The sequence below is a fragment of the Engraulis encrasicolus genome, chromosome 24 (genome assembly GCF_034702125.1).
Source record: "Engraulis encrasicolus isolate BLACKSEA-1 chromosome 24, IST_EnEncr_1.0, whole genome shotgun sequence".
Taxonomy (NCBI): Eukaryota; Metazoa; Chordata; class Actinopteri; order Clupeiformes; family Engraulidae; genus Engraulis; species Engraulis encrasicolus.
The window spans coordinates 44,354,577-44,378,822 of record NC_085880.1 but is presented as its reverse complement, the minus strand read 5'-3'; the positions used below and the strand labels follow the sequence as shown (position 1 = coordinate 44,378,822).

At 41.9% G+C, this 24,246-nt stretch overlaps 3 protein-coding genes across 3 annotated transcripts in view; 1 reads left to right on the top strand and 2 right to left on the bottom strand.

Annotated features, from left to right (window-relative positions):
- The window catches only part of chs1 (chitin synthase 1), a 34,466-nt gene extending 25,815 nt beyond the window's left edge, over positions 1–8,651 (top strand). Inside the window, exons 14-20 of the mRNA XM_063191672.1 lie at positions 1,330–1,690; positions 1,864–1,985; positions 2,979–3,148; positions 3,717–3,890; positions 6,385–6,495; positions 7,276–7,493; positions 8,452–8,651. Of these exons, the coding sequence (XP_063047742.1) occupies positions 1,330–1,690; positions 1,864–1,985; positions 2,979–3,148; positions 3,717–3,890; positions 6,385–6,495; positions 7,276–7,493; positions 8,452–8,632 (1,337 nt within the window). The 3' untranslated portion in view covers positions 8,633–8,651. The remainder of the gene's footprint in view (positions 1–1,329; positions 1,691–1,863; positions 1,986–2,978; positions 3,149–3,716; positions 3,891–6,384; positions 6,496–7,275; positions 7,494–8,451) is intronic.
- A 1,767-nt stretch (positions 8,652–10,418) lies between these two features.
- On the bottom strand, positions 10,419–17,671 carry mpc1 (mitochondrial pyruvate carrier 1). The gene is made up of 5 exons (XM_063191670.1): positions 17,464–17,671; positions 16,933–16,936; positions 16,695–16,791; positions 16,284–16,416; positions 10,419–11,157 (listed from the first exon to the last, which is right to left on the bottom strand). The coding sequence occupies exons 1-5, from the start codon at positions 17,532–17,534 to the stop codon at positions 11,133–11,135; spliced, it is 330 nt and encodes a 109-aa protein (XP_063047740.1). The 5' UTR covers positions 17,535–17,671; the 3' UTR covers positions 10,419–11,132.
- A 5,179-nt stretch (positions 17,672–22,850) lies between these two features.
- rps6ka2 (ribosomal protein S6 kinase, polypeptide 2) overlaps positions 22,851–24,246 on the bottom strand; it is a 67,562-nt gene continuing 66,166 nt past the window's right edge. The window contains exon 21 of the mRNA XM_063191986.1: positions 22,851–22,976. Within this exon, the coding sequence (XP_063048056.1) occupies positions 22,851–22,976 (126 nt within the window). The remainder of the gene's footprint in view (positions 22,977–24,246) is intronic.

Here is a 24,246-nt window from a genome sequence, read left to right as displayed (position 1 = left end):
GAAGTTAAGAGGCTATCACATCCCCAGACCGCTGCTGGTGAACTTTTATAACTGTGCGATCAGCAGCGTTCTGATGTATGGGTCTTTGGTGTGGTACTCTGGCTCCACAAAAGCAGACCAGCAGGCACTCCAGCGTGTGGTAAAAACAGCACAGAGAATCACTGGGACACCTCTCCCAGAGATAGGAACAATCTACACCACACGCTGTCTACGAAGAGTGCAAAACATCTTGCAAGACTGTCACCACCCTGCTTACCACCTGTTCCAACTGCTTCCCTCAGGCAGAAGATACAGGTCATTACAGGCACGAACTACAAGACTTTATAATAGCCTGTACCCTGAAGCCATTAGACTGCTTAATTCTAGTGCTCTTACATAGGTCTCTGGACTGGTGTTCTGTGTTTTTTTCCTTTTAAGGGATGGCACTTAGGCCTACTGTAACATCCTATTGATTTTTGTGTATTCATACATGTGTGCATACGTGTGTGTGTGTGTGTGTGTGTGTGTGTGTGTGTGTGTGTGTGTGTGTGTGTGTGTGTGTGTGTGTGTGTGTGTGTGTGTGTGTGTGTGTGTGTTGTGTGCACCTTAAAAATATCAACAGCACTGGGTTATTAACTTTGAATTGTGGGGAGAGGATCACATTTTTTTTTATTTTACTGTTTTTTGATTTACTTGATTAATTTGTTAATACTCATATTATTACTATTATTTACTTTAATTTATTATACTTCATGATATACTTCATGAATTTAGACTTTATTTGACTACTTCTTTTTGGTTACTTCTATAGGCCTACTTCAAACTACGCAGTGTTGTTGCTCCACCCACAATTTCGTTGACTTCATTGACAATGACAATAAACTTCTTGAATCTTGAATCTTGAATCTACCTGTACAATGACATAAAGTTTCATTCATTCATTCATTCATTCATTCATTAATCTCCACCCATGGCTGGAGTGCCCTGGAGCAAGGCACCTAACCCGACATTGCTCCAGGGACTGTAACCAATACCCTGACAAACAATAACTGTAATTCGCTTTGAATAAATGAAAGCGTCAGCCAAGTGTAATGTAATGTAATATCAGAGAGAGTAGAGAGAGAGAGGTTCCATTGACCCATTGTTTCCGGGTTCTACTATTGCAAGGGGGAGGGGGGGGAATCCCCCTTTAGGCAGACCTAAGGACTGTGCTATTCAATGTAGGAGTATTATGACACGCCCTTTTAGGCAGACCAGAACCTGGTCATGTTAGGTGCCCATAGCAACCTATTACATTGGCATATCTCTATATACTTAAAGAATCTCTGGCAATATTCCCTGACAGGCGAGTGGGCGTGCTGTGTGACCGCACCTGCAAGCTCTGCTGCTGGGACATGACGTGCCAGGTGACCCAGGAGACGGAGAGCCTGCTCCTGCAACAGGTGCAGCAAGCCGTCGGGCCCCGCGGTCAGCCCACACCACCAGGAGCAGCAGGAGCAGCAGGAGGAGCCGCAGGAGGAGGAGGAGCAGCAGCAGCAGCAGCAGCAGCAGCAGCAGTGCCTGTGGAGCAGGGGGCGGAGAATGGGCAACAGCATGACCAACCAGATGCAAGGCCAGAGAAGAAAGAGGAAGCACAGAAAACACAGCGTAACTTAAGGATGAGGAAAGGAGCGAGGAAAGACTCAAGCTCAGACTCAGGGTCTGAAAAAAGGTATCTCCTCCTACTGTAGTATGTGTCAGTTCGGGTTTGTTTTTCTCATTTGGATTCACTGGTATATGGCCTACTGTATTTTTGGTAGTAATGCTGAGTATGCTGCCGAGTATTTTTCTGCTAATGCAATTGGATTAATGTTTTTGTGACCTTTTTTTATTTTTCCTTTTCAGTCATAGCACTGATAGTGATGCAACGGCCCATGCAATTTATGAAAATGACGACGATGACGACGATGATGATGACAACATGATTGCAGATGACATGGACAGTATTGCTGCCCTGCCAGAAAGTGGTATGAAGTTGCATTTATCTCCGACGCAGACCAGAATTCCATAAAAAGGGAATCCCACTGTATAAATGTGGAGGCCCTTCTTGTCTTATTCTGCTAAAGGTGGTTCTCTCCTAAAGGTGGGCACTTACAGGAGAATACACAGAGACACAAATTAGCTCTTGGAGGAACCACAGTTCTGTCACTGTGGAAAAACCTTCAAGACAAAATTGGGGTTCGTCTAACCGCTTTGTAAGTTCCGTAGAGAACTTATTTAGAGGTTCCCTCAATGTGGCAAAATGAAGATTCTGTAGCCTCTTTGTGCAGATGGGGTCGCCAGAAGGTCTATTCACTATTTGCTGACAATACTCAACTGCAGCATAAAAAAAACAAATAAGTAACAGATTGAGACATTACGATTTTGATGACAGTAATTATATAACTAGTTATATATAGGCTCTGTGCTCCACTATTAACTATTGATTATTTCATTTTATTGACAGCTTGATATTTTTCACACACCGCGCTCTTCCGTCTTGTTGGTGCGTCTCTGAAGTAATCTAGTAGCAAGGAAATGGATCGCACTCAGTTTTTCTTCTTTTCTTGTTGTTTTCTTTTTATTTTAGCATTGCAGGGACTGAGTGCGATCCATTTACTATGTTTTATTTTTATTTGTAGTTTATTTGGCAGGGACAATGCAGTGCACATTGTTACAAACATGACATGGCAGAGCCATGATACAACTTGCAGATGTGAATACATGGAAGGTTTATAGCTAGATAGCTAATTTGCAACCTCAGTCCCTGATCAGGCTACCTACTCTAATAAAACATATAAATCATCTAAAAGTAAAATTGTACAATACAGTATACAAGACAATAATAAGCCATCTTGAAACATGCTCCCTATAATATAAAAGCCTTGTGCATTAAGAAAAAAACAAGATGATGAGATGATGATTTACAGCTTGATATAAAATAAAAAAAAGTCTCACAACCCTTGTCTCTCTTCTGACAGAGTGGGTGTCCCCGGTCAAGGCTGAGTTCATGAAGAAGCTGACGTACTTCAACCTGAAGAGGAACCTGCAGGCCCAGATCCGCTACACCTTGCGCGCCAAGAACCAGGACGACGTGTGCGAGGATCTGGTGATGAACCTAACGGATGTGGTGAACTCGGAGCTGAACGAGGTGATTGCCTTTGCCTTCGATCGACTTAAGATGAATTAATAAGCGCACATTTGGGCTTACATTGCCCATGCCCTACCCCCATCTCTCTCTGACAACCGTTTTCTGTCTCCTTTCATACTGTCCTGTCATAATAAAAGCCCCAAAAATGCATTAAAGGGACACTGTGTGAGGTTTTTGGTTTATTTTCAGAATTCATGCTGCCCATTGACTAATGTTACCTTTTTCATGAATACTTACCACCAGCATCAAATTTTAAGTATTCATTATGACTGGAAAAATGGCACTTTTCATACATGATCCATGACTCCATGATCCTCCATCTTGAATTTCCAAAAATAGCCATTTTTATCTACAAAAATGACTGTACTTGGACCATACTAGAAAATATTTGTTTATTACTTAGTAAACTTTCATGTAAAGATCAAATTTGGCAATATGCAGCCCAGTTTCAATGAGCAACATAGTTGCAGTACATTTTTTGACCATCTCCTGCACAGTGTCCCTTTAAAAAAAACTACTAAATCTACAACTGAAAATGAAAAAGTGATATAAAATGCTTCATGTGCAGGTGGTGGGGCCGGAAGACGTGCTGGAGGAGTCGCAGCTAGAGGAGCTGCAGTACGCGCTGAACGAGGCGGCGCGACGCATCCTGAAGACCAACCGGATGGAGAGGCTGGACAGGAGGGTGAAGCGGGCCATCGAGAGGACCCTGATGGCTCCGCAGGTGGAGCCGCTGGCTGAGGTAAATCTCTCTACTAGGTCGTCCTCAGACGGGCCTTCAATCGTTGCTTCCAGTCATCCCGATTCTCCATAGACTACATCTTTTTCAGTTCGCTGGTACTCTGGGCTCCCGCGTTTTTAAATTGTCAAGATTAAAAATACACCACAACCCCCAAAGACAGACGAAGCGCATATTTTATTGATTTATTTATTCATTTTATCCTTAATTTCACCTTGAGTTTGACATGTGATTTTAGCAACCATGAGATTCTGGAATATCAGACCTTATGGATAACTGCGTTGCCAACATTGGAAAAAGAATTCCATGTATATAAAGCCCCATCCAAAAGGAATAGCCATGAAATGCACTGTTTGACACTTTGACCTTCAAATTTGACCTTAAAGTGCAAGTTCCATTTTGGCTACCGGGTAATTCTGAAACCTTAGCCCATGCTGATAACTTCTTGCATGGTTGCCAACTTCTAACAAAAAAGTTTATTTAAGCAGTTTAGCTGCCCAAGGCAGGTTGACTATTAGTATCTATGGGTCTATTGGTCGAAGATAAGGGGAACAAAGGTATAAAAAGTACTCGCAGGGGCACTGACAGCTTTGGCCGGGCAGTCATCTGAAAGGGCCCTCCTGCCCAATAGATGCAATGTAATGAGGACCCAATTCTGGGTCCCTTGTCTCCATGGGCCCGGGACAACTGTTCCCTTTGTCCCTCCCCCCCTGTCGGCATCCCTGAGTACATGGACCTCTAATGTACAGTTAGGGCCAGAAATATTTGGACAGCAACACAATTATCATCCTTTTCCACCCTATACCCCACTACAATGGATTTTAAATAAAACAAACAAGCTGTGCATTAACTGTAGACTCTCAGCGTTAATGTGAGGGTGTTAAAATCCATATTGCACAAACAGGAATGAAATCGCATCATTTTTTGTGTGTGTTGCCCACTTCTCAAGGGATCAAAAATAATTGGACAGTAGACTTTTCAGCTATTTTCCAGTCAGATGTGTGTTATTCCCTTACTACACCATCACCAAGATGTCAATACAAGGTCTTGGAGTTAATTTGAAGTGTTCCATTTGCATTTCCATATATTTTTACGGAATATCCATGAGATCCAAATTCCACCTGTCGCCATCAGTGATGTAAGCCATCATAAGGTTGAAACCCATTTGAGAGACGGGGAAACATTGAATATGACTAATTCAAGAGTTCAGAATATTGGAAAAAAAAGTAACACCAAATTACCTGGCAGACATGGAAGACAAATGCTATGGATGACAGACAATATTCTGTATCTGGTGAACAAAACCCCATCTCCCAACAGTTGGCCAGATGTAGAACAGTGTCCAGGTGAACGGTGGATACATGTCCAAGGCAACAATCAAGAAAAAGATCAAGAACATTGAGGAACACTTCACCATAGGAAATACAGAGGGTTAACTAAAGGATGTAAATTATTGATTGCATCAGAAATAGCAATACCAGATTTGGCTTTGCCAAACAACGTCTTAAAAAGACTGTATAGGTCTTGAGCTACATCCTATGGACAGAGGAGACAAAAATCATCTTGTACAAGGGTAATGGGAAGAAAAGAGTATAGAGAAGGGAAGGAACTGCTCATGATACAAAGCATACCACCCAATCAGTGAATCATGGTGGTGGTAGTGTCATGGTGTGGGCATGCATATCCGTCAATACTATTGTCCCCTTGTATTTATTGATGATGAGGACTTCCGACAAAAGCCACAGGATGAATTCTGAAGATTTTCAGGCTATATTATCATGTCATATTAAACCTAATGGTTCTGAACTCATTGGACAATGCTTCACGGTGCAGATGGACAATGACCCAAAGCTTCATCTGAAAGCCACTAAGCCATTTATACCCCAAAAAAGTGGAATATTATTCAATGGCCCAGTCAATCACCTCACCTGAGTACGGTTGAGCAAGCATTTCACTTGCTGGAGGCAAAACTGAAGGGAATATACCGTAAGAATAAGCAGGAACTGAAGACTGTTGCAATAGAGAGCTCACCATAGCATCACCAGAGATAAAACCCAGTGTCTATTGACGTCTATGGATTGCAAATTACAGGCTGTAACTGACTGGAAAGTATTTGCAACCAAATAATTAAAAATTGAAAGTTTGATGTATAAATACTAGACTGTCCAATTACTTTTGGTCCCTTAAAAATGGGGTGGCACTGATAGAAAATGTCATAATTCCTTCACAGTTCACTCGATTTGGACGCAAACACCCTCATATTAAAGCTACATGTCGTTTGTTTCATTTCAAATCCATTGGAATGGTGTACAGCACCAAAAAGATGAAAATTGTGCAGATGTCCAAATATTTATGGCCCTAACTGTATGTAATAACAGACTGAACTGTAATTCCAAAATGGGATATGTGTTTCAAATTTCCATTTGTTTTCTGGACTAGATCCCATGTGTAGTTGCAAAGCATGATTTTATTTGTGAATCTGTGCTGTACCCCACAGGACGAGACGGATTTCTGGCACAAACTGCTTGAACGATATCTGAAACCCATCAATGACCCCCAAGAGCATAAGGAAAACGTGGAGAGAGAGCTGAAGGCGCTCAGAAACAGGGTTAGTGAACATTACCTTGTCCAACTAACACAGTGCTTCTTCATATATCAGCAACTAATGAACTGCCATTACATTACACCAGAGCAACTTATGCCTCTTTTCCACTGCCGGTTTTCTGGTAGGCCTACAGCTCGACACAGAGCGACTTGGCCGCCACTTTTCGCTTTTCGATTGGGCACGACACAGCTCAATCGAAGAGCAAAAAGTGGGGGCAGAGTCGCACTGCGTTGAGACGTAGGCCTACCAGAAAACCGGCAGTGGAAAAGAGGCATTACAGTGACCAGAGGGTATTGGTTACAGTCCCTGGAGCTACCAGCAGGGTTCCCAAGGGTCATGGAATTTCTGGAATATCATGGAATTTCATAAAAGTTTTTCCAGTCATGGAAAGTCATGGAATTCTACTATTTTGCATGCACAGTCATGGAATATCATGGAATTTTCTTAACAGTTGTGTAAAAGCAGAAACTTTTTTGTTTGGTGTATAATATTGTTTCTTACTGGTTATTCTAAAACACTTTGCCAGAGACTGTTTGGTTTCACACTGTTATGTGCAACATTCTAGAATGCAATGAGCCCACTGAAGTCTGGCAGTTAAGTTTTCACACTTAAAAACAAATTTACGTTTTTGCGGAAGTGGTCATGGAAATTCTGCTTTTTGGGTCTGGAAAGTCATGGAAAATCATGGAATTTTATATCTGAATTAGAGTGGGAACCCTGTACCTGGGTGCCCTTGCTCAAGACGACTAAAAAGCAAATCCCTGCTTGGATTTGGTTCCACAGGCAGTCTTCCTGTACTTCATGCTCAACCTGCTGTGGGTCGTCGCCACGTTCTTCTTACAAGCCATCGGCACGGAAACCCTGAGCATCAAGATCCCCAAGTTCGACCCTGTTTCTGGAAACGTGACCGGAGACATGAATATCGAACCAGTCAGCCTGATGTTCCTGCTGTCCTTCGCGGTCCTTCTAATCGTCCAGTTCTTGGCCATGCTGTATCATCGGTAAGCATTGCCACATGCTCTATTGTGTATTTTTTTTGGGGGGGGGGGGTTGGACTTTATTATGACAGGACAGTACGAGAGGAGAGGAGACGGGAAACAATTGAGAGAGAGAGATGGGGTAGGGCTGGGAAATGAGCCCGGCTTGACTCGAACTAGGGTCCCCATGGGCAATGCTTAGCGCCCCCCACACACAATGTAAGCCCAAATGCGGGGGCCTCAGAGCGCTGCACCGCAGCACCCACCACACACGATGTATTCATACTCAGATCTGTGTTTGGATAGCAAGTGGTCAGTGGCGGTTCTAGATCCAAAATTGCCATGGGGGCAGTGGATGGCCCAATGCATTTTCTAGGAGGACACATTTAATGGGAAAAAAACAGGTACAATATTCTATATTAAATATTGTATTTTGTATTGAGATATTTCAGTTAAAAATAATATTGACCATTGACTGTTTAGCACAGGGGCCGCAACAGGGGCCAGGAGCAATTCTACAGGGGCCGTCGTGGCCCACCCTGTCCCCCCTTCTAGAACCACCTACTACATGCAAGTGGGGATTACGGGGAAAATGTGTACAGTAGCTTACAACAAACCCCAAAGCCATAGTCTACAGATTAACAGCAAATAGTTCAGTTGCTACTACCGAGTAATGGGTGTAGGCTCAGTGGCGGAACAGAGCCTACAAAGGTCATACGTAATAGGCCCCCCACCACAAATATGGGAGGGCACTGGGCCCTGGGGCAATTACCCTACTCGCTCCCCCTATTCCGCTCCTGTATAGGCTATACAGTACCGGAAGTGAATGGTGCTGTTTTACAGAATTGGGAATGTTGAGTTAACGTAGGTCCTATTATTCACAGACCTGTAGTTTAATATGCAATTTCCCAACCTTGGTTTTGCTATATACTGTATTTGAAAAATATGTAATTTTGTAACTGGATGCCCTTTGTCTTCACAGAGTGTACACACTAATCCACGTAGTGTCCTACAGAAGTACAGAGAAAGATTATGTTAAGACGGAGGATGGTGACGAGGTGAGCAATGATTTTTGTCCATGTACACCAGCACAAATTACGAGAAAATGCAAAATCCTAAGACACAGTTATATACAGTACACACAGTACATACGTGTCTTTTGAAATTGTCCAAATGATACAAGCCAAGGCAAATGACATGCCAGCGGCGGCTATTTGGGAGACTCAAGAGCCAAAGAAAGCCTTTTCTACTGTCATTTAGACCTCTCAAGGTCCATTTGTTTTTTTTAGGTGGTGGTAGGCCTATTTAATCTTTGGCATTAACTAACTGTCTTATATGTTCTATTTTTTCTCCAGGAGGATCTCATAGTAATGAATGAGATGGCAAATGGCCATCTTGTGGCCAACAGTGACGACTATGCGCTGTGAACTTGTTTACACAATTCACCTTGAAGGACACTTTACTGTACGTGCTGCACCTTATAGCAAGACTGAGTTGAGGTCATTTATGCCAATTGCAATGCTTTGCATTTATTGCTTGTTTTAAAGGTGCATTGTGTAAGATTTTTAGTAGTTTATTTCCAGTTTATTGTCATGCTGCCCATACACACAGTATACACACAGTGTATTACTAAGTAAACATTCATGAAAAGATCGAATTTGGCAAAAGGCAGCCGTTTCAATGAGCTCCATAGCTGCAGTACCTACTTTGACCACCATCCTACACAGTGCACCTCGAAGTCCTGATTTTTGCCAATTTGGAGAAGATGAATGGCACACATTTTCTTCTGAACACTATATTAGTCTTTACATATTTATAACTGTACTGAAGATGTTTATATTTGTGTGAAATCTTTCAGAGATATGTACCGAAACAATGATACTGAATTGTCCAATGGGATGTAAAGAAATGAATTGAAATAAAATTATTTAATATGATCCGAGTACACAGAATTGCAACTGTTTCTTTTAGAATATATATATTTTTTTTAAATACATTTCAGCCTGAGTAGACTGGTACGATCTAGGTTTGTTTTCCAACCCAGAGCAAGGAAGCCATCTTTTCCTGGCTGAAACCAATTACGGTAAGGCATTTGCCCTTTGCTCTTCTAGCAAACACCTCATCCACAGGTGCAATAAGGTGCCACAGACCGCTTTTACAGTGGTCAAAGTTTGCTTTTGTGGTTTACTTATCAGATTTACTGGAAACACTACACTTCTAAACTTTATTACATGGAAAGAATTAGAAACTGTAATAAACACTGATATTCCATATACAGTGTATAGTGACGCATGTCAACACAAAATCATATCCACTGAAAACCAACAGCTTCAACAGCATGATAACCTATCTGCCTTCACGTGTTTAAGTGCAACACCCACGACAAGCAGGCTGAGAGCTGGACTGGGATGAAAAATCAGGCTGGGTATTATAGCCAATACTGTTCCACTAGGCATTGAGAGAGTCAATGAAGCCTCTGACAAAATTTTAGAAATCTAATAGGAGCGATTTTGACCTAACAGCCAAAATGGTTTATTAATACCTGACTAAACTTGAAAAGGCCTGCTGTAGCGGCATGAGGACTGATAACATTCAGAGGGCCAGGCCAAATGGTAAAAACATCACCAGTCCACCAGGCAAATGCCCTGTAGTGTTGCCAGGTGTACAATAATTATCGTATTTGTACCATCATTTCGTCCATTTTGTCCTCTGTACGATTAAAAAAAACCATGACGTACAATAATTTTAGGATTGCCATTCAGTTCATTTAGATGCCTTGAAACAACAGTTTGGGTCTTGTGCGATAATTTTCCCAGCCCCAAAAATCGAGGTTTGGTGCGATAATTCAGCATGTCCCATCTGGCACCACTGATGCCATATGGCCAGTTTAGCTATGAACAGGCAACACACACCCAGTGAGTGACCTCCCCCATGAAGACACGAACCCTCTTTCCCTTTGATACAGTGTTTATTGTGTTCGTTCAGTGACTGCCACATTATTATTTTACATAAATTATTCAAAATTAAATTACTGTTGTTTCATTAATGTACTGCACTGTGTTTATATTCCATGATGAGACCCTTTTGCTTAAAACAGAAAAGTTTGTAACAGTTGTTTAAAAACTTGTCATTCAAGGCATATTTACATTTCATCCATTTCATTATTTGTGCGTAACACTTGGACAAACAAATTAGTTCATCAAATGAGAAAGAAAAGAAAATTAAAAAAAAGAAAAAGGAATTAGCACTTTCCCCATAAACAGCTGACAATAAAAGAGACCTGGTTCACATTAAGCAGTGACTAATGGCTCATTCTTTTGAAACTCGGCTGTCGGTAGACCCGAGGTTGTTCTCTCGACAACCGCTGTAAATGTGTTTTATTGCAACAGCTGGGGACAATACAAATGTCTGACACTAATGTTAAACAAACTCGGAGTACACTGAAGTGCACCGAGTTGAGTACCCGTTCTTTTGCACTTTCCGGAGGCGGAGGTCTGGGTTTCCGATAATCGCAGTTTCAAAAGAATGCACCATTAAGCCAGGCATGTTCTACAGCTAGGTGCTGTCTGGGTTGATTAGTTTATTTTCTAATAACCGCTACTGTCGGAGAAGACCGCCAAGTCCTCTGTGTGGGGGTGGGGGAGAGGGGTGTTCTCAAGTCCGTTACTTAGCAATCTTCTTTTCCATGCTGTGGGGGACAGACACAAAAGAGGAAGAGAGATGAGAAGACAGTCAGAGACATGGTCTAAGACAGATGAGAAGCATTATAGCCAATTTATTAATACAAATTAAATGGCACCAGCACATTGCAGTATTGTTATGTATTTAAAGGGACAATGTGTGAGATTTTTAGTTGTTTATTTCCAGAATTCATGCTTCCCATTCACTAATGTTACCTTTTTCATGAATACTTACCACCACCATCAAATTCTAAGTATTCATTATGACTGGAAAAATTGCACTTTTCATACATGAAAAGGGGGATCTTGTCCGTGGTCCGCCATTTTGAATTTCCAGAAATAGCCATTTTTAGCTGCAAAAATGACTGTACTTGGACTATACTAGAAAATATGTGTTTATTACTTAGTAAACTTTCATGTAAAGATCAAATTTGGCAATAGGCAGCCCAGTTTCAATGAGCAACATAGTTGCAGTACCTTTTTTGACCATTTCCTGCACAGTGTCCCTTTAAGAAATATTGATTTGTATAGGCATTGCAACATAGAGGAAAATATAAAATTACACCTATTAACTTAAAGGATAACTCCAGCCAATTTCAATATGCTGTTGTATTGCTCATGCTACCCTTGACTTGTCAGTACTACCCTGTGATGCTGCATTTTTCGGCTCAGCCGGTTCCGAGATCTGAGCTATTCTACTGGGGGCAGATTTTGTTAACATTTCTTAACTTTCTTAACATAGACCTACTCCAAATATTTTCCCAAAAGGGATCACTGTTTGCTCATTGTCTGGTGATGTTACATAACCTTTTGGACGTTTTTGGGAAGAAATAAAGATGTTTTTTTGAAATTTAAACAAACACCTGTCGCCATTACAATGACCAGGATCTCGGAAAAAGCTGGAAAAAACGGACAAGTCCAGGGTAGTGTGAGCATTACAACAGCATATTGAAATTGGCTGAAGTTATCCTTTAATGTAAACACCTTTCAACATGTTACTGCAAAATACTTTATGATTTTAAGACAGGTATTAGTACAATGTGTTCCCACAAGACACAAATATTATGCCCTCAAGCTTTTCCCAAAAAACAAACCAAAACAAAAAACCCTTTAAAGGGGTAGAACACGTTTCAAATTGCACTGCAGATAGCACCTAAATCTGAAAACATTCTCTATAATCGCAATTGCCTCTATTATCATATCAGGTCAGCAGATACAGCTTCCATCTTTCTAGAGAAGGGAAGAGAATGTATATGGCTGCAGGGCTAAGGTTTTTACGCCAAGTTCCTTCCCGACAGGACTCCACCAGCATATTTTCACTTTGACCTTCCTGCAATAAACACCTGCAACCTGCTGACTGGACAATACTGGCAGGGAGCCACAACAACCACAACATCAACAACACAATAAAGCCAACTACACAATATAAAGTACAAAAAGTCTTTGTTGTAAGAGCGCTTCCTGGACTCAAAAAAGGTGCTCTTTGAGGAAGGCTGAACATGAAGGGCCGAAACATGTTGGAGTTTTTTTTATTTTAAAAGGTTTACTGTAAGCCAAGCCATGCAATAAAGGCTTTTTATTTTTGATGGATGAAGTCATTTGAAGTCAGTCATCTGAAGTCAGTCATGCGGGTGCTTGTTTAACCTCTGCTGGCTATGCTGTGCCATAACAAGTAGAGATGCACCGGATCCTGATTTTTAGGATCCTGCCGGATACCGGATCCACTGCTTAAAATCCTGCCGGATCCGGAACCGGATACCGGATCCTACGAAAGGGTTGAAACACATAGCCTACTCGCACACGTGGGCCCTTTTTTATCACGTTGGCTCAAACTATTTTGACTGAAAAGCCTCGGCTACCGGATCCTGGATCCTGGAACCGGATCCGGATCCTGTGAAATACCCTATTATCCTGCCTGCATCTCTAATAACAAGTCTTGCCTGAGCTGCTGAGCTTGTCTGGTGGTCTCAGTTGGCGTGGCACAAACTCGTGGGGATTTGGAGAGGCTATTTCTGCCCTCGTTGCCTCAGCATAGTACGAGGCACCTCTTCTCACTTACAGGGCGCTCGAAGCTAAACGAAAAAAAAGAAAGAAAGTGTGCAGTGCACGCTAGAGAGAGGCAGCCTAGTGCGTGGAGCTGCATGCAAATCCCCCATGTTTCACTGGAGAGAGGACACCGGAGCAGCACAGATGCCATTCTTAAAGGGGTATGCCACTATTTTGGGGCTTAATACAGTTAAAATCGTTGGTTGGGGTTTATAAAGGTGGCAAAGTGTCTTATTTTTCATGTGAAGCGTTGTCTTGCTTTAAGACAAGTTAAAAGAGGGAGTATGTCGCTAAGCTAGTGAAAGTCAATGCATCCATGTAGCATGCTACAATGCTACACGGATCCATTGACTTTCACTAGCTTAGCGACATGCTCCCTCTTTTAACTTGTCTTAAAACAAGACAACGGCTTACATGAAAAATAAGACACTTTACCACCTATATAAAACCTGGCCAAAGATTTTAACTGTATTAATTGCTCCAAAATAGTGGCATTCCCCTTTAACTTCTGTTAATTGAGTGCCCAACATAGTGGGGACTAACGTTTTGTTGGATGTACCATCTTGGGACTCTGATGAAGATGGTACATCTAAAACATTAGTCTTTATGTTGTGCACTTTATAAAAATAAGAAAAGAATCACTTCTGCGCTGCTCCGGTGTCTTCTATCCATTTAAGATTATCTGTCTATCTCCCGTTGATGCACCAGATGACAAAACAGAAGCGCGTGAAACTACCCCTTTGCAGCCCCATTTTGCACATTGCACCTTAGGAACAAGGACCACTCACCAACACAGCCAACACAGGCTGACTGACAACTGAACCCAGCCTACTGCTTTGTGGCATAAATCAAGCAGTTGCCGAGCACGACCACATCAAAAAGTGGATCAGACACGGTGCTGTAAGATTACTCCCTACTGCCACCAAGTGGAGAAAAGGGCAATTGAAATTAGTTATGCATGTGAAAATAATAGTTTAGGTTATGGAAAAGATCAGTGCGCCCTTAAAGTCTACAATTTACATTTTAAAAAAGCAAACTCCATACTCATATGGATCAATGACTGTCTTTTGGGCTCAGATGTCAGGTGGAACAGCTTATGCCCAGAAATTCATTTGTAATTGGTAATGTACTGCAATGGACATGCTTCTCAGATACAGTAATCCACTAAAACTAAATAAAATAGTGATTTTAGTTGTGGTTGCAACACCCTGACATGTGCTACTGCCAAACAGTCACTGACCCATATCCACAGTCCTGCTCTGCTGTGTTTTGGAAGCAAAAGATTCCATCGGGGCCTCAGCACCTGCAGGCTGTCCCTCCCAGCCAATTGGACAAGGCCTCAGCCCCACTCCCTACACCTACATCAAACTGGCCCAGCAGAATGGACGAGGCCTGACTCCCTTCTCCCTAACCGCTAGAGCTGGGCAATATGACAATATATATCGTTATCATGATATAAAAGTTTATATCGTGCCCTTTCTCCTCTATCGTTTATATCGTGATTAACTATTTTTTATCAATTTTATACAATTTAATATCATTTAATTACATTTCTTCAAGTTCATGTTCGCTCTAAGTTCATGTGACTGTAAAAATAAGAATTTTTACACATTTTAAAGAAATGTGGCTTTGTGACACCAAAAATAAAGAGAAAATAAAGAGAATAACTGAAAACATATGTAATTGTGGTATATATCGTTATCGTGATATAAAGTAATCCATATCGTGATATAATTTTTTTTCCCATATCGCCCAGCCCTATTAACCACCTTGCAATACCGCAGCATAATACTGGTATTACCTATTACCAGGGCCACTGGTAGCTTTGGCTAGGCATGGGACAAACTCACGTCTAGCCAAAGCTATCAGCTCCCCACCCCCCACCCCCTCAATATATACAATGCAATGGGAAACCAATTCTGCCCCGCTTGTCCACCTCGTCAACTTTTCTGGCTGTTACAACAGCCGTAGTCTTGCAGAAACAAATCAGCTCATGCCACTGAGCGCAAAACAGTTATTTTCCAATACTGTTGTGTTATCTTTTGACCATTAGTAATGACTATTTGAAGAAACAAATGAGAATTTAGTTAAGAGTTCTTCCTTCAACGCAGAGACACAAAGTACACCGTGATATCGTCCTTGAGCAAATAATTAAGGCGTGTATCTCTCGAGGAACATAAACAAGAAAAGGGCAAATGTACCTCCCTCATATTTTAGAAGTAAACATCTGCAAGTGATAAGACACGACAAACTGCAATACTGAGAAGTCCTTTTAAACACACAAACATGCTTTACAGCTTTGAGTGTACAGTAACTTGCTATGCAGTTAAGGCATTGGCTGTTCCTATCTCCACTTTTCAACAACATATCCAAAGGTCACACACATTGTTATGACTGAGTGTGAGATAGAGCACGCGTCTTTTGAGGTGAGAAGGTCTGTAACAAATCTGTCGTTTGCCTACGGACACAATTATTTTCTTGGACAAAACTAACCATGTTAAACATGCAAGCTCAAGTTTGAAAGACTCACTCAAGGATTTTTCTAAGTAGAGTAAGATCATTCAAACTCCACCCACCTAATGCAAAAGAATGTGCTCAAATTCGGTCTCCTACGGGGGCGCCGTTGTCCCCTCCTCCTTCTCTTTCTGTGGCATTTGGTGACGGCTTGCGTACAGTAAGCTGTGCGCTACCGCCATCTACAGCGCCAAGGGAACTCCATTCATTCTCAATCTAAAGACTCCAAAGGTCTCCTACCCGAAGGTCTTCTAAGGGGTGTTCACGTGACATCACATGGATCCAGGAAATGCACAGGCTTCACGTATCTTACTCTACCAGACAATTCTTTGACTCAGTAGAACAAAGGAGATACACACTCTGTGCTTCTAAATTAACAATCTGGTTCAACCAGAGCAGGACTAAATCATAGGTAGAAAGGGAAAAGAATCCGGTGCCACACGGATGTCTATTTTCTGTTATTTATTTTATCAGTGCAGTAAGAATAACGTTTCGACACGTCTTCAGAGATGAAATAAATAACAGAAAATAGACATCCGTGTGGCACCAGACTCTTTTTCAATTCTTTACTCACTTGTATTTGATGAGGCGACTTCCTTGTATGAGCTGGGCCGTCTCGTTGGTTAAGTGGCAGGCAAACAGGAGCCAGTTCCTCGGCTGCACTTTGTAAGCAAATCTCATGAAGAGGAGGGAATAGCACGTCAGGGCTGAAACACACACACACACACACACACACACACACACACACACACACACACACACACACACACACACACTTATCAGATAACCTTCAAGTTACACCTTCTGGCAAAACCAGTCCCTGTTGCCCCACCACAGCCAGGCCTATTTTAAATCCTATTCAGACTTGCCACAGCCACAACTAGCCAATCCAAAGTGCCTTCACAATTCTGATGAATAAGAACACAAGGGCAAGGGGTGGATCAGATGGATGGATATTACTTTACAATGAAATGATGTGACTTACCAAACGTCATTCTTCCGCTGATAATTTCGGGACTTTTCTTCATGTCACTGATGGCAGCGATGGGTAGACCCCAGTTTGCCACTGGACCCCAGAAATGCTGGATGGCGAAGAATGTAAACAAACAGAAAACAGCTCGGGAATCAGACTATGTGTGGCAGCGAGAGGAAAAGGAGTACAATCTCCGACTTGTCATATTGAAATTATTTTGCATTTAAGTGGCCATGCGGATGTCACTTACCGTGCTTTGGTGAGGAGGACGTCCAGAGAAGGGTGCACATATCGGACATTATTTTAGGAGGGGGAAAACACAGAAACCATAGAGTTACACACACTGAAACTATATCCTCAACTGTTACACGTATGTTAAAAATGCCATCTTTTTGCCATCGGTTACTAATGGAGCATCAGTCTGTTCAGTCCCAGGTAACTGCCACACACACCAGTGTAATGTCAAAGTAGGTTTAATAGCAATCTAGCTTGCTGCAGCAGCAACGCTAGCATCTTGTCCTTCAAAACACGAACCGTAAGGTTAAGCTCATACAAAATTGATATGGTATTCAGGCGTAGACAGCGGCACAGTCGCAAGCACAACTGCAACACTGACATGGGCTAACCTTTAGTTGCATCCGAAATACCGGGGTTTTAAAGAAATTCGCAGCAAGCAGAACTTCGGTCAGGTGCCTATCAAATAGCCCACATTACTGAGCTAGCTATCATCGCACGCTAGCTTTGCATGCAATCACCTTGGCTGACAGGCACAATGTTTTACCTCGTCAAATAGTCCCTGAACTCCTTGCTCTTCAGGTGGTCGACAGCTTTACGTGCTAAAGTTCCAGCCATGATGATTAAATGTTTTATTCCAGCTGTGTAACTGACAATAAATAAGTCAACCTAACTCAGAGACAGAGCTCTGACAACTGAACTGCCCCTGTTACAAGAAATCGTAGCCTACTAGCCTAGCCACCGGTGACGTCACGCCAATGACCTACGCACCGCACACATGCGCAGAGCGAACCTCGCAGCTACTGTAAAGGATTTCGAGGTGAATTATTCTCAATAAAGAAATGTTTTTCTGACTTTCAACTTTGATAAGACGTAGCGTTACAATTTCATATCCCCTCGTAGAATCCAACTGCATAAACTGAACAACTTGACCAACTGAAGATTTGCGTTATTGATAGGCGAACCATAATAAAAGGATGCAGCCTATCAGCCTCCAAGTACCATTACCTCCCCCCTCTAGTTGCTCCTGGGACAAGGAACCTTATCAGTCTGTCTGTTGAGGATGGACGGCCGTGTTCTTCTGGCAGTTTGGAGATAGGCCTACAGCCTACCAAGGTCAAATTATCAATAGAGGTTCATATCTGTAGAAATGACCCCCCTTTTGCTGTAGGTCTAGCCTACATGTTAAAAGACCAAACAAAATGCATTGGCTTCATTTTATAGGCTGATGTTATTTATGTAGCCTAGGCCCCAACCAGTGGCCTGTTAAGCCTATTGTGCTGCTCATTAACTAAAGTGTATGCTATGCGTATGGCTGGCCTAGATAATCTTTGGCATTCTTACAGCCTATAGTTTTTATGTTAGTTATTTACTCCATCAGTAGGTTATTTTGTTTGTATTATAGGCCCTATGTTACTTTATTGTATTTAGAGGTAGAGTAGGCCCTATGCCTTGCCTAATTTTGTAGCCTTTAGTTTACTTCCAGAATCAATGTGGCCCATTCACAGATGTTATGCTTCTTCATGAGTATTTTCCACCATGTAAGTATTCGGAAAAATTGAATTTTCATTCATAAAAGAGGTTCTCTTTGTCCACATGTTCAATTTCCAATAACAAAGCATACTGTATCCTTGATCAGACCAGTAAATATAAGTCTTTTTTTCCTTTGAAACATTCACTAAAAGATTTGGTAAAAAATTGGGAATGGGCAGAATATAATGCCTATGGCCACAGTCCTGCTCTGGGGCCTACCTTTCAAGTAAAGTGACAATGTTGTGCTCCTTCACAACACTACTGTAAAAGACATCTATGGCTAAATAACCCATCCCTCTTATCGGTAGGGATATAACATTTCTGATTGCAGTACTATATCTGAATAGGCCTGCATGATCCTGTCAAGGTTTGGCATTGACATTATTTTTTGATGTTAGTGAGGAACTTTTTGCTCATTCTCTTTTCCACATATGCAGTGGCTGCAGTTTTTACAGCAAGACTTTTTTTTTTTGCAAAAGGTAGCCTTGACCAGAGGAGTAACATCAGTATTTCATTGAAGGCAAAACGTGTGTTCACAGGCATGCAGATAGGAACAAGGCAGTGCTAAGGCACCTTCCTCTTTGCCATACAGGACAATAAAATCCCTTTTTGAAAGTTATTTTTTGAAGATTGAAGGTTTGTACTGTGTACTGTCTACAGCCGTCTCCAAAAGTGTTGTCGCCTATCCATCTGTTTGGAATAATAATAAATATTAAATAGAAAATAATTAAATAAAAATAAAAAATAAATAATAATAGCTAATAACCTGACTTTCAATTAATCACTTGGCTTCAGAAGTCACTCATATGAAAGCTACAGCCCTCCCGAATGAAGTTTTATGTACAAAAATACATTTCATGTACCAAAGAAAGATTTACCCTTTAATGAACACAGACAGGGCAGATTTTCACAAGACAAAAGTTTTGTCGCCTATCGAACATAATGTGAAAATGAGCAGATAAGTCACTTCAAAACATTCATTCTTAATCACTGAATCACTCTCACCTCTTCAGAAAATCAATGTTGGTCTTAGGTGTATGTTTTGGGTCATTGTAATCATGGAAAGCAACACAATGAAAATCAATGAAGGTCAATGAGAGATGGTGACATATTTGCTATTCGTAGAGCAATACATTTTTAACTTCATGATTTAATCAATGATAAAAGCCCTCAAATACCTGCAGCATGCATGCAGCTCCTCATAAGAACTGTATCCCTACCATGTTTCACTTTATGCACCATGTTTCTTTTTTCATATTCTGCCCTGTCTGTGTTCATTAAAGGGTCAATCTTTCTTTGGTGCATGAAATTTATTTTTGTACATAAAACGTCATTCGGGACAGAGGGTTGCAGCTTTCATATGAGTGACTTTTGAAGCCAAGTGATTAATTGAAAGTCAGGTTATTAGCAAATTAATTATTACAAACAGATGGATAGGCGACAACACTTTTGGAGACGGCTGTATGTTGACATTATCATTTAGAAATGCTTGGTGATCAAAAGTGTGTGATAATAATGCCAAAATATAATATAGAAAGACAGTCGGATGTTCCACATACTCGCCACTCCCCCTTGAACACCTGCCCCCAAAATGTCTATGCACACTACTGTAGAATGCACGTTATCTTGTGGTGTAGGGGTAGGCCTATTTCACAAGGTCATGGTGGATGGAATAGGCCTACCACTTCAAAACAATAGCCATTTCCGCAACGGTGAACTGTGTCAACAATTGTGGCAATTTATCAGTGTTGTTGTTCATACAACCAAACACAACATGTAGTCACAAACATTTCAAACATCCGTTTTTGAGTGAATATTTATTATGACATCTCGTAGGTGGCATGTCAAAGCCTATCAGCTGCATGTGTACATACACAAAGGCTGTTGCTGGTCAAAAAAATCCTGTGGCGTTCTCTGAAAAGTGCTCCAGTTCCCACCACTCATTCGACTTTAATTATTACCATCTCTCTTTCCATCTTCAAATGCATTTAATGGCTTTTACTATATAAAGGTCTGAACCAAATTAAATGACAACCCAAACCCACACAGTCCAGTAAATGTGGTGTTGAATTGAACACCTGTATTGGTCTTACTATCCAACTGTTGGATTCAAACTGAAAATCTTAAAGAAAAAAAAAGAGTAAAAGTCTTGTTTTATTTCGTCTTGTTGTGCATTTCTGCTTGACTTTCACAATGTTTAAAGTGCACTTTGAATATCAGATTACAAAAAATGATGTTTCAGTACCCTCATCAAAATAGTCTCACGGGGACTAAACACTAATGCAACCCTGATGGCTACAAGTAGCTTAACAAACCAATAAATACATTACTGTTACACTTTTTAAATACAAATTTATATATTCACATTATTTACATCGCTTGGTGTATTTTGTTATTTTAAGAAATACAATTTTACTTCTCGTTAAATCTCTGACATTTGGATGAGTAAAGAACATAAAACAGAAGAAAACAAGACATGGTAATTACAGTGGTACACATTTAAACCTAAAATTATGCACCAAATTGAGAGAAAGGCCATGAAATAGAAAAGATGCTACAAAAAGAACAACATCTATGTGTCTCAGGATGTTAAAAAAAAAAGAAAATCTCCCTTCATTTCATCTGAAGCAAGCGAGGGGCACAGCTGCAAAATACACACAGTTATACGAAGAAAAGCAGAGGCTCATCCAAATTGGAATAGAGAGAGAGAGAGAGAGAGAGAGAGAGAGAGAGAGAGAGAGAGAGAGAGAGAGTGAGAGTGTGTGTGTATGTGTGTGTGTGTGTGTGTGTGTGTGTGTGTGTGTGTGTGTGTGTGTGTGTGTGTGTGTGTGTGTGTGTGTGTGTGTGTGTGTGTGTGTGTGTGTGTGTACGCGCGCGCGTGTATGTGTGTGTGTGTACCGGGGTAGTGTTGGTGATCGCAAGCCAAGATGGTAATTCACAATGAGTGTGGGAAGATAGACAACAACTACCGTATAATCGTGACATTACTGTCCTAAAGTTGATAAAGGCAGGTCCGCTCTCGCTCTTGCTTCACTGTCTCTTTGTGCTACTCAAAGTTGTCTTCAGTTTCTCCTCCTACATCTCATGTCAAGAGTCCCTTTTCTGTGTAGTGGAAAGTGCGCACATCCAGCAAAAAAGCATCAGCAGGTGCCAAATCAAAAAACTGTCACATGTAGGAGCGGGAAAGGATCTGCACACTGCTTGCAAAAGACTTAATTTATTAGGAGCAACGTTTCGATCATAGATCTTCTTCAGGCATCCTCTGATGATCTTCACGATGCCTGAAGAAGACCTATGATCGAAACGTTGCTCCAAATACATTAAGTCTTTTGCAAGCAGTGTGCAGATCCTTTCCCGCTCCTACAAGAGTCCCTTTTCTCCCTACATTTAACAGGTTGGCCATGGTCAGACACTACAGCACATTTCTGAGTAACAGTTTACTTGACGCCGGTGTCATATCCATGTCATTACAATGTCATAATAGTGTCATGACACAGTCATAGATAAGTCATAAACATTATGTCCATGTCATAAACGTTTTATGACTGTGTTGGCCTTAAGTGACATTCATTTATGGCAAAGATTGCCTTTGCCATATCCGGCCCTTAGACTCAGTACATTTGAAGCAGGAAAAGTATCATATGGTGGCAGACAAAGACATAAACTCACACCCCACTGTTTTTCCCTGCTCCGCTTCAAAGACGGAGCTTGTCTGACGTGACAGTTTTGGTGCTGGGTGGTCTACTGTTAGCCTGGAGCCCCGCCCCTAATGCTTCTCTTCAGTCGTATTCATGATCAGGCGATGGTTCTCTGGGCAGGGTTTTGTCGTCGTCCTCCTCCTCCAAGCGGCCGGCCAATAAGTGAACGATTGGGTGAGAGCTGTCCAATCGTGGGCCGGGGCCTACCTGCCGGTGAATCATTCCTGCGCCGCTAATTACGAGGCGCCCCTTTAGGCCAAAAGTGCCTTGTAGAGGTTTTGGTTCTGGGTGGTCTAATGTAGCTGTTTGGGGACTATAGCCGTGTAGTGGCAGTCATGGTTAAGCGGTTAGGGCGTCAGACTTGCATCCCAGAGGTTGCCGGTTCGACTCCCGACCCGCCAGGTTGTGGGGTGAGTAATTAACCAGTGCTCTCCCCCATCCTCCTCCATGACTGAGGTACCCTGAGCATGGTACCGTCCCACCGCACTGCTCCCCATGGGGCGCCACTGAGGGCTGCCCCCTTGCACGGGTGAGGCATAAATACAATTTCGTTGTGTGCAGTGTGCAGTGTTCACTTGTGTGCTGTGGAGTGCTGTGTCACAATGACAATGGGAGTTGGAGTTTCCCAATGGGCTTTCACTTTCATGTAGCTGTTTGGGGACTATAGTCGTGTGGAGGTCTACTGTAGCGGTCAGCTAGGGGACTATAGTCGTGTGGAGGTCAGCCTCTTCATCCCTCTCCTCTGGGCCAGCACAGACGACAACACGGGTTCGAGCTTTGGGGCCTGAGGCGACCGGTTCAGAGCGAAATACGTTGCAGCCATTGCGCCCTTTGGAGAAAAAACACAGATACAAAACATAACAATCAGTGAAACACGTCATTGAAAATGCATCTGTGGTTGCAAAAGGGAGCAGAGTTGATCTGCCGGGACTCATATCCAGACGTTTTAGGGTACCAAACTGTGGCTCTGACCGCTACACCAAACAGTCAGGCTAATTGGCATCACTGTCAGAACACACTCACAACCCTAAGTGATGGTCACTCCATCACACGTATGCATTTACACTTTTAATATATATTTTTAAATGACCTTCATTTAACGACCTTCAGACACAATGAACCCAATCATCAGTTTCTAAATATTAAAAGGTCTAATCGTAACTGTAGCAAAGCTGCATTGTTCATTTCATTTTCTGAAAATCAATGTGTTGTGAAATAGCTACACAAGACATAAAACCTACCAAGGTGTGCTGTGCTGGCCTTCTTTGCAATGCTGTTATAATAAGAATAAGCAGCAGGTGGTAGCAAAGAGCTACTATACCTAAACACATTTGCTTGTGCTGCCATAACGATATTTTCTAAAAACTGTATTCATAGGGTACAGAGCAGAGAGCTCTTTCTTTCAGTTTTTACAGAGCAGAGAGCACCATTAGGTATATCTGCAGAAAATAGCTCATTTCAAAATATTAGTATGATAGCAGGTCTTGAACGAGAGAGAGAGATGACTAGAGAGAGAGAGAGAGAGAGACAGAGAGAGAGAGAGAGCAAGAAAGAGAGAGAAAGAAACGATGAGAAAGAGAAGATGTGTGTGTGTGTGTGTGTGTGTGTGTGTGTGTGTGTGTGTGTGTGTGTGTGTGTGTGTGTGTGTGTGTGTGTGTGTGTGTGTGTGTGTGTGTGTGTGTGTGAGTGTGTGTGTGAGAGAGAGAGAGAGAGCGAGAGCGAGAGCTGGGCGTGACTGGTGACTGGTGACTGGCGACTGGTGTGTGTTGTTGCTGTTACCTTGACCAGCTGCACGTCCTGCCTGATGAGCATGATTTAGTAGGCTACTTATTTGACTAATCATGGTGTGATGAGTGAGTGGGTGGTGGGTGTTGTTGCTGTTACCTTGACCAGCTGGCTGATTTAGTAGTAGGTCTACTTATTACTTATTTGTGTGACTAATAAAGAGTATCCAATCACTGGGTGTGACTAATTAGGCCAGGGATGTCAAACTCTGGCCCGGGGGCCAAATCTGGCCCGCGGAGCCGTTTTATTCGGCCCGCGAGATCATTTCAAATGTGTATTGCAGTTGGCCCACATACACCATTATTGTATAGTGT

Bases quoted from the DNA above. Each gene is read 5' to 3' on its own strand.
- mpc1 (XM_063191670.1), bottom strand. From the start codon at position 17,534: ATGGCTGGAACTTTAGCACGTAAAGCTGTCGACCACCTGAAGAGCAAG. The intron at 16,417-16,694 runs GTAAGTCACATC...TGTGTGTTTCAG, and splicing joins CAGCGGAAGAATGACGTTTG to CCCTGACGTGCTATTCCCTC. The intron at 11,158-16,283 runs GTGAGTAAAGAA...TGTCCCCCACAG, and splicing joins AGTCGCCTCATCAAATACAA to CATGGAAAAGAAGATTGCTA.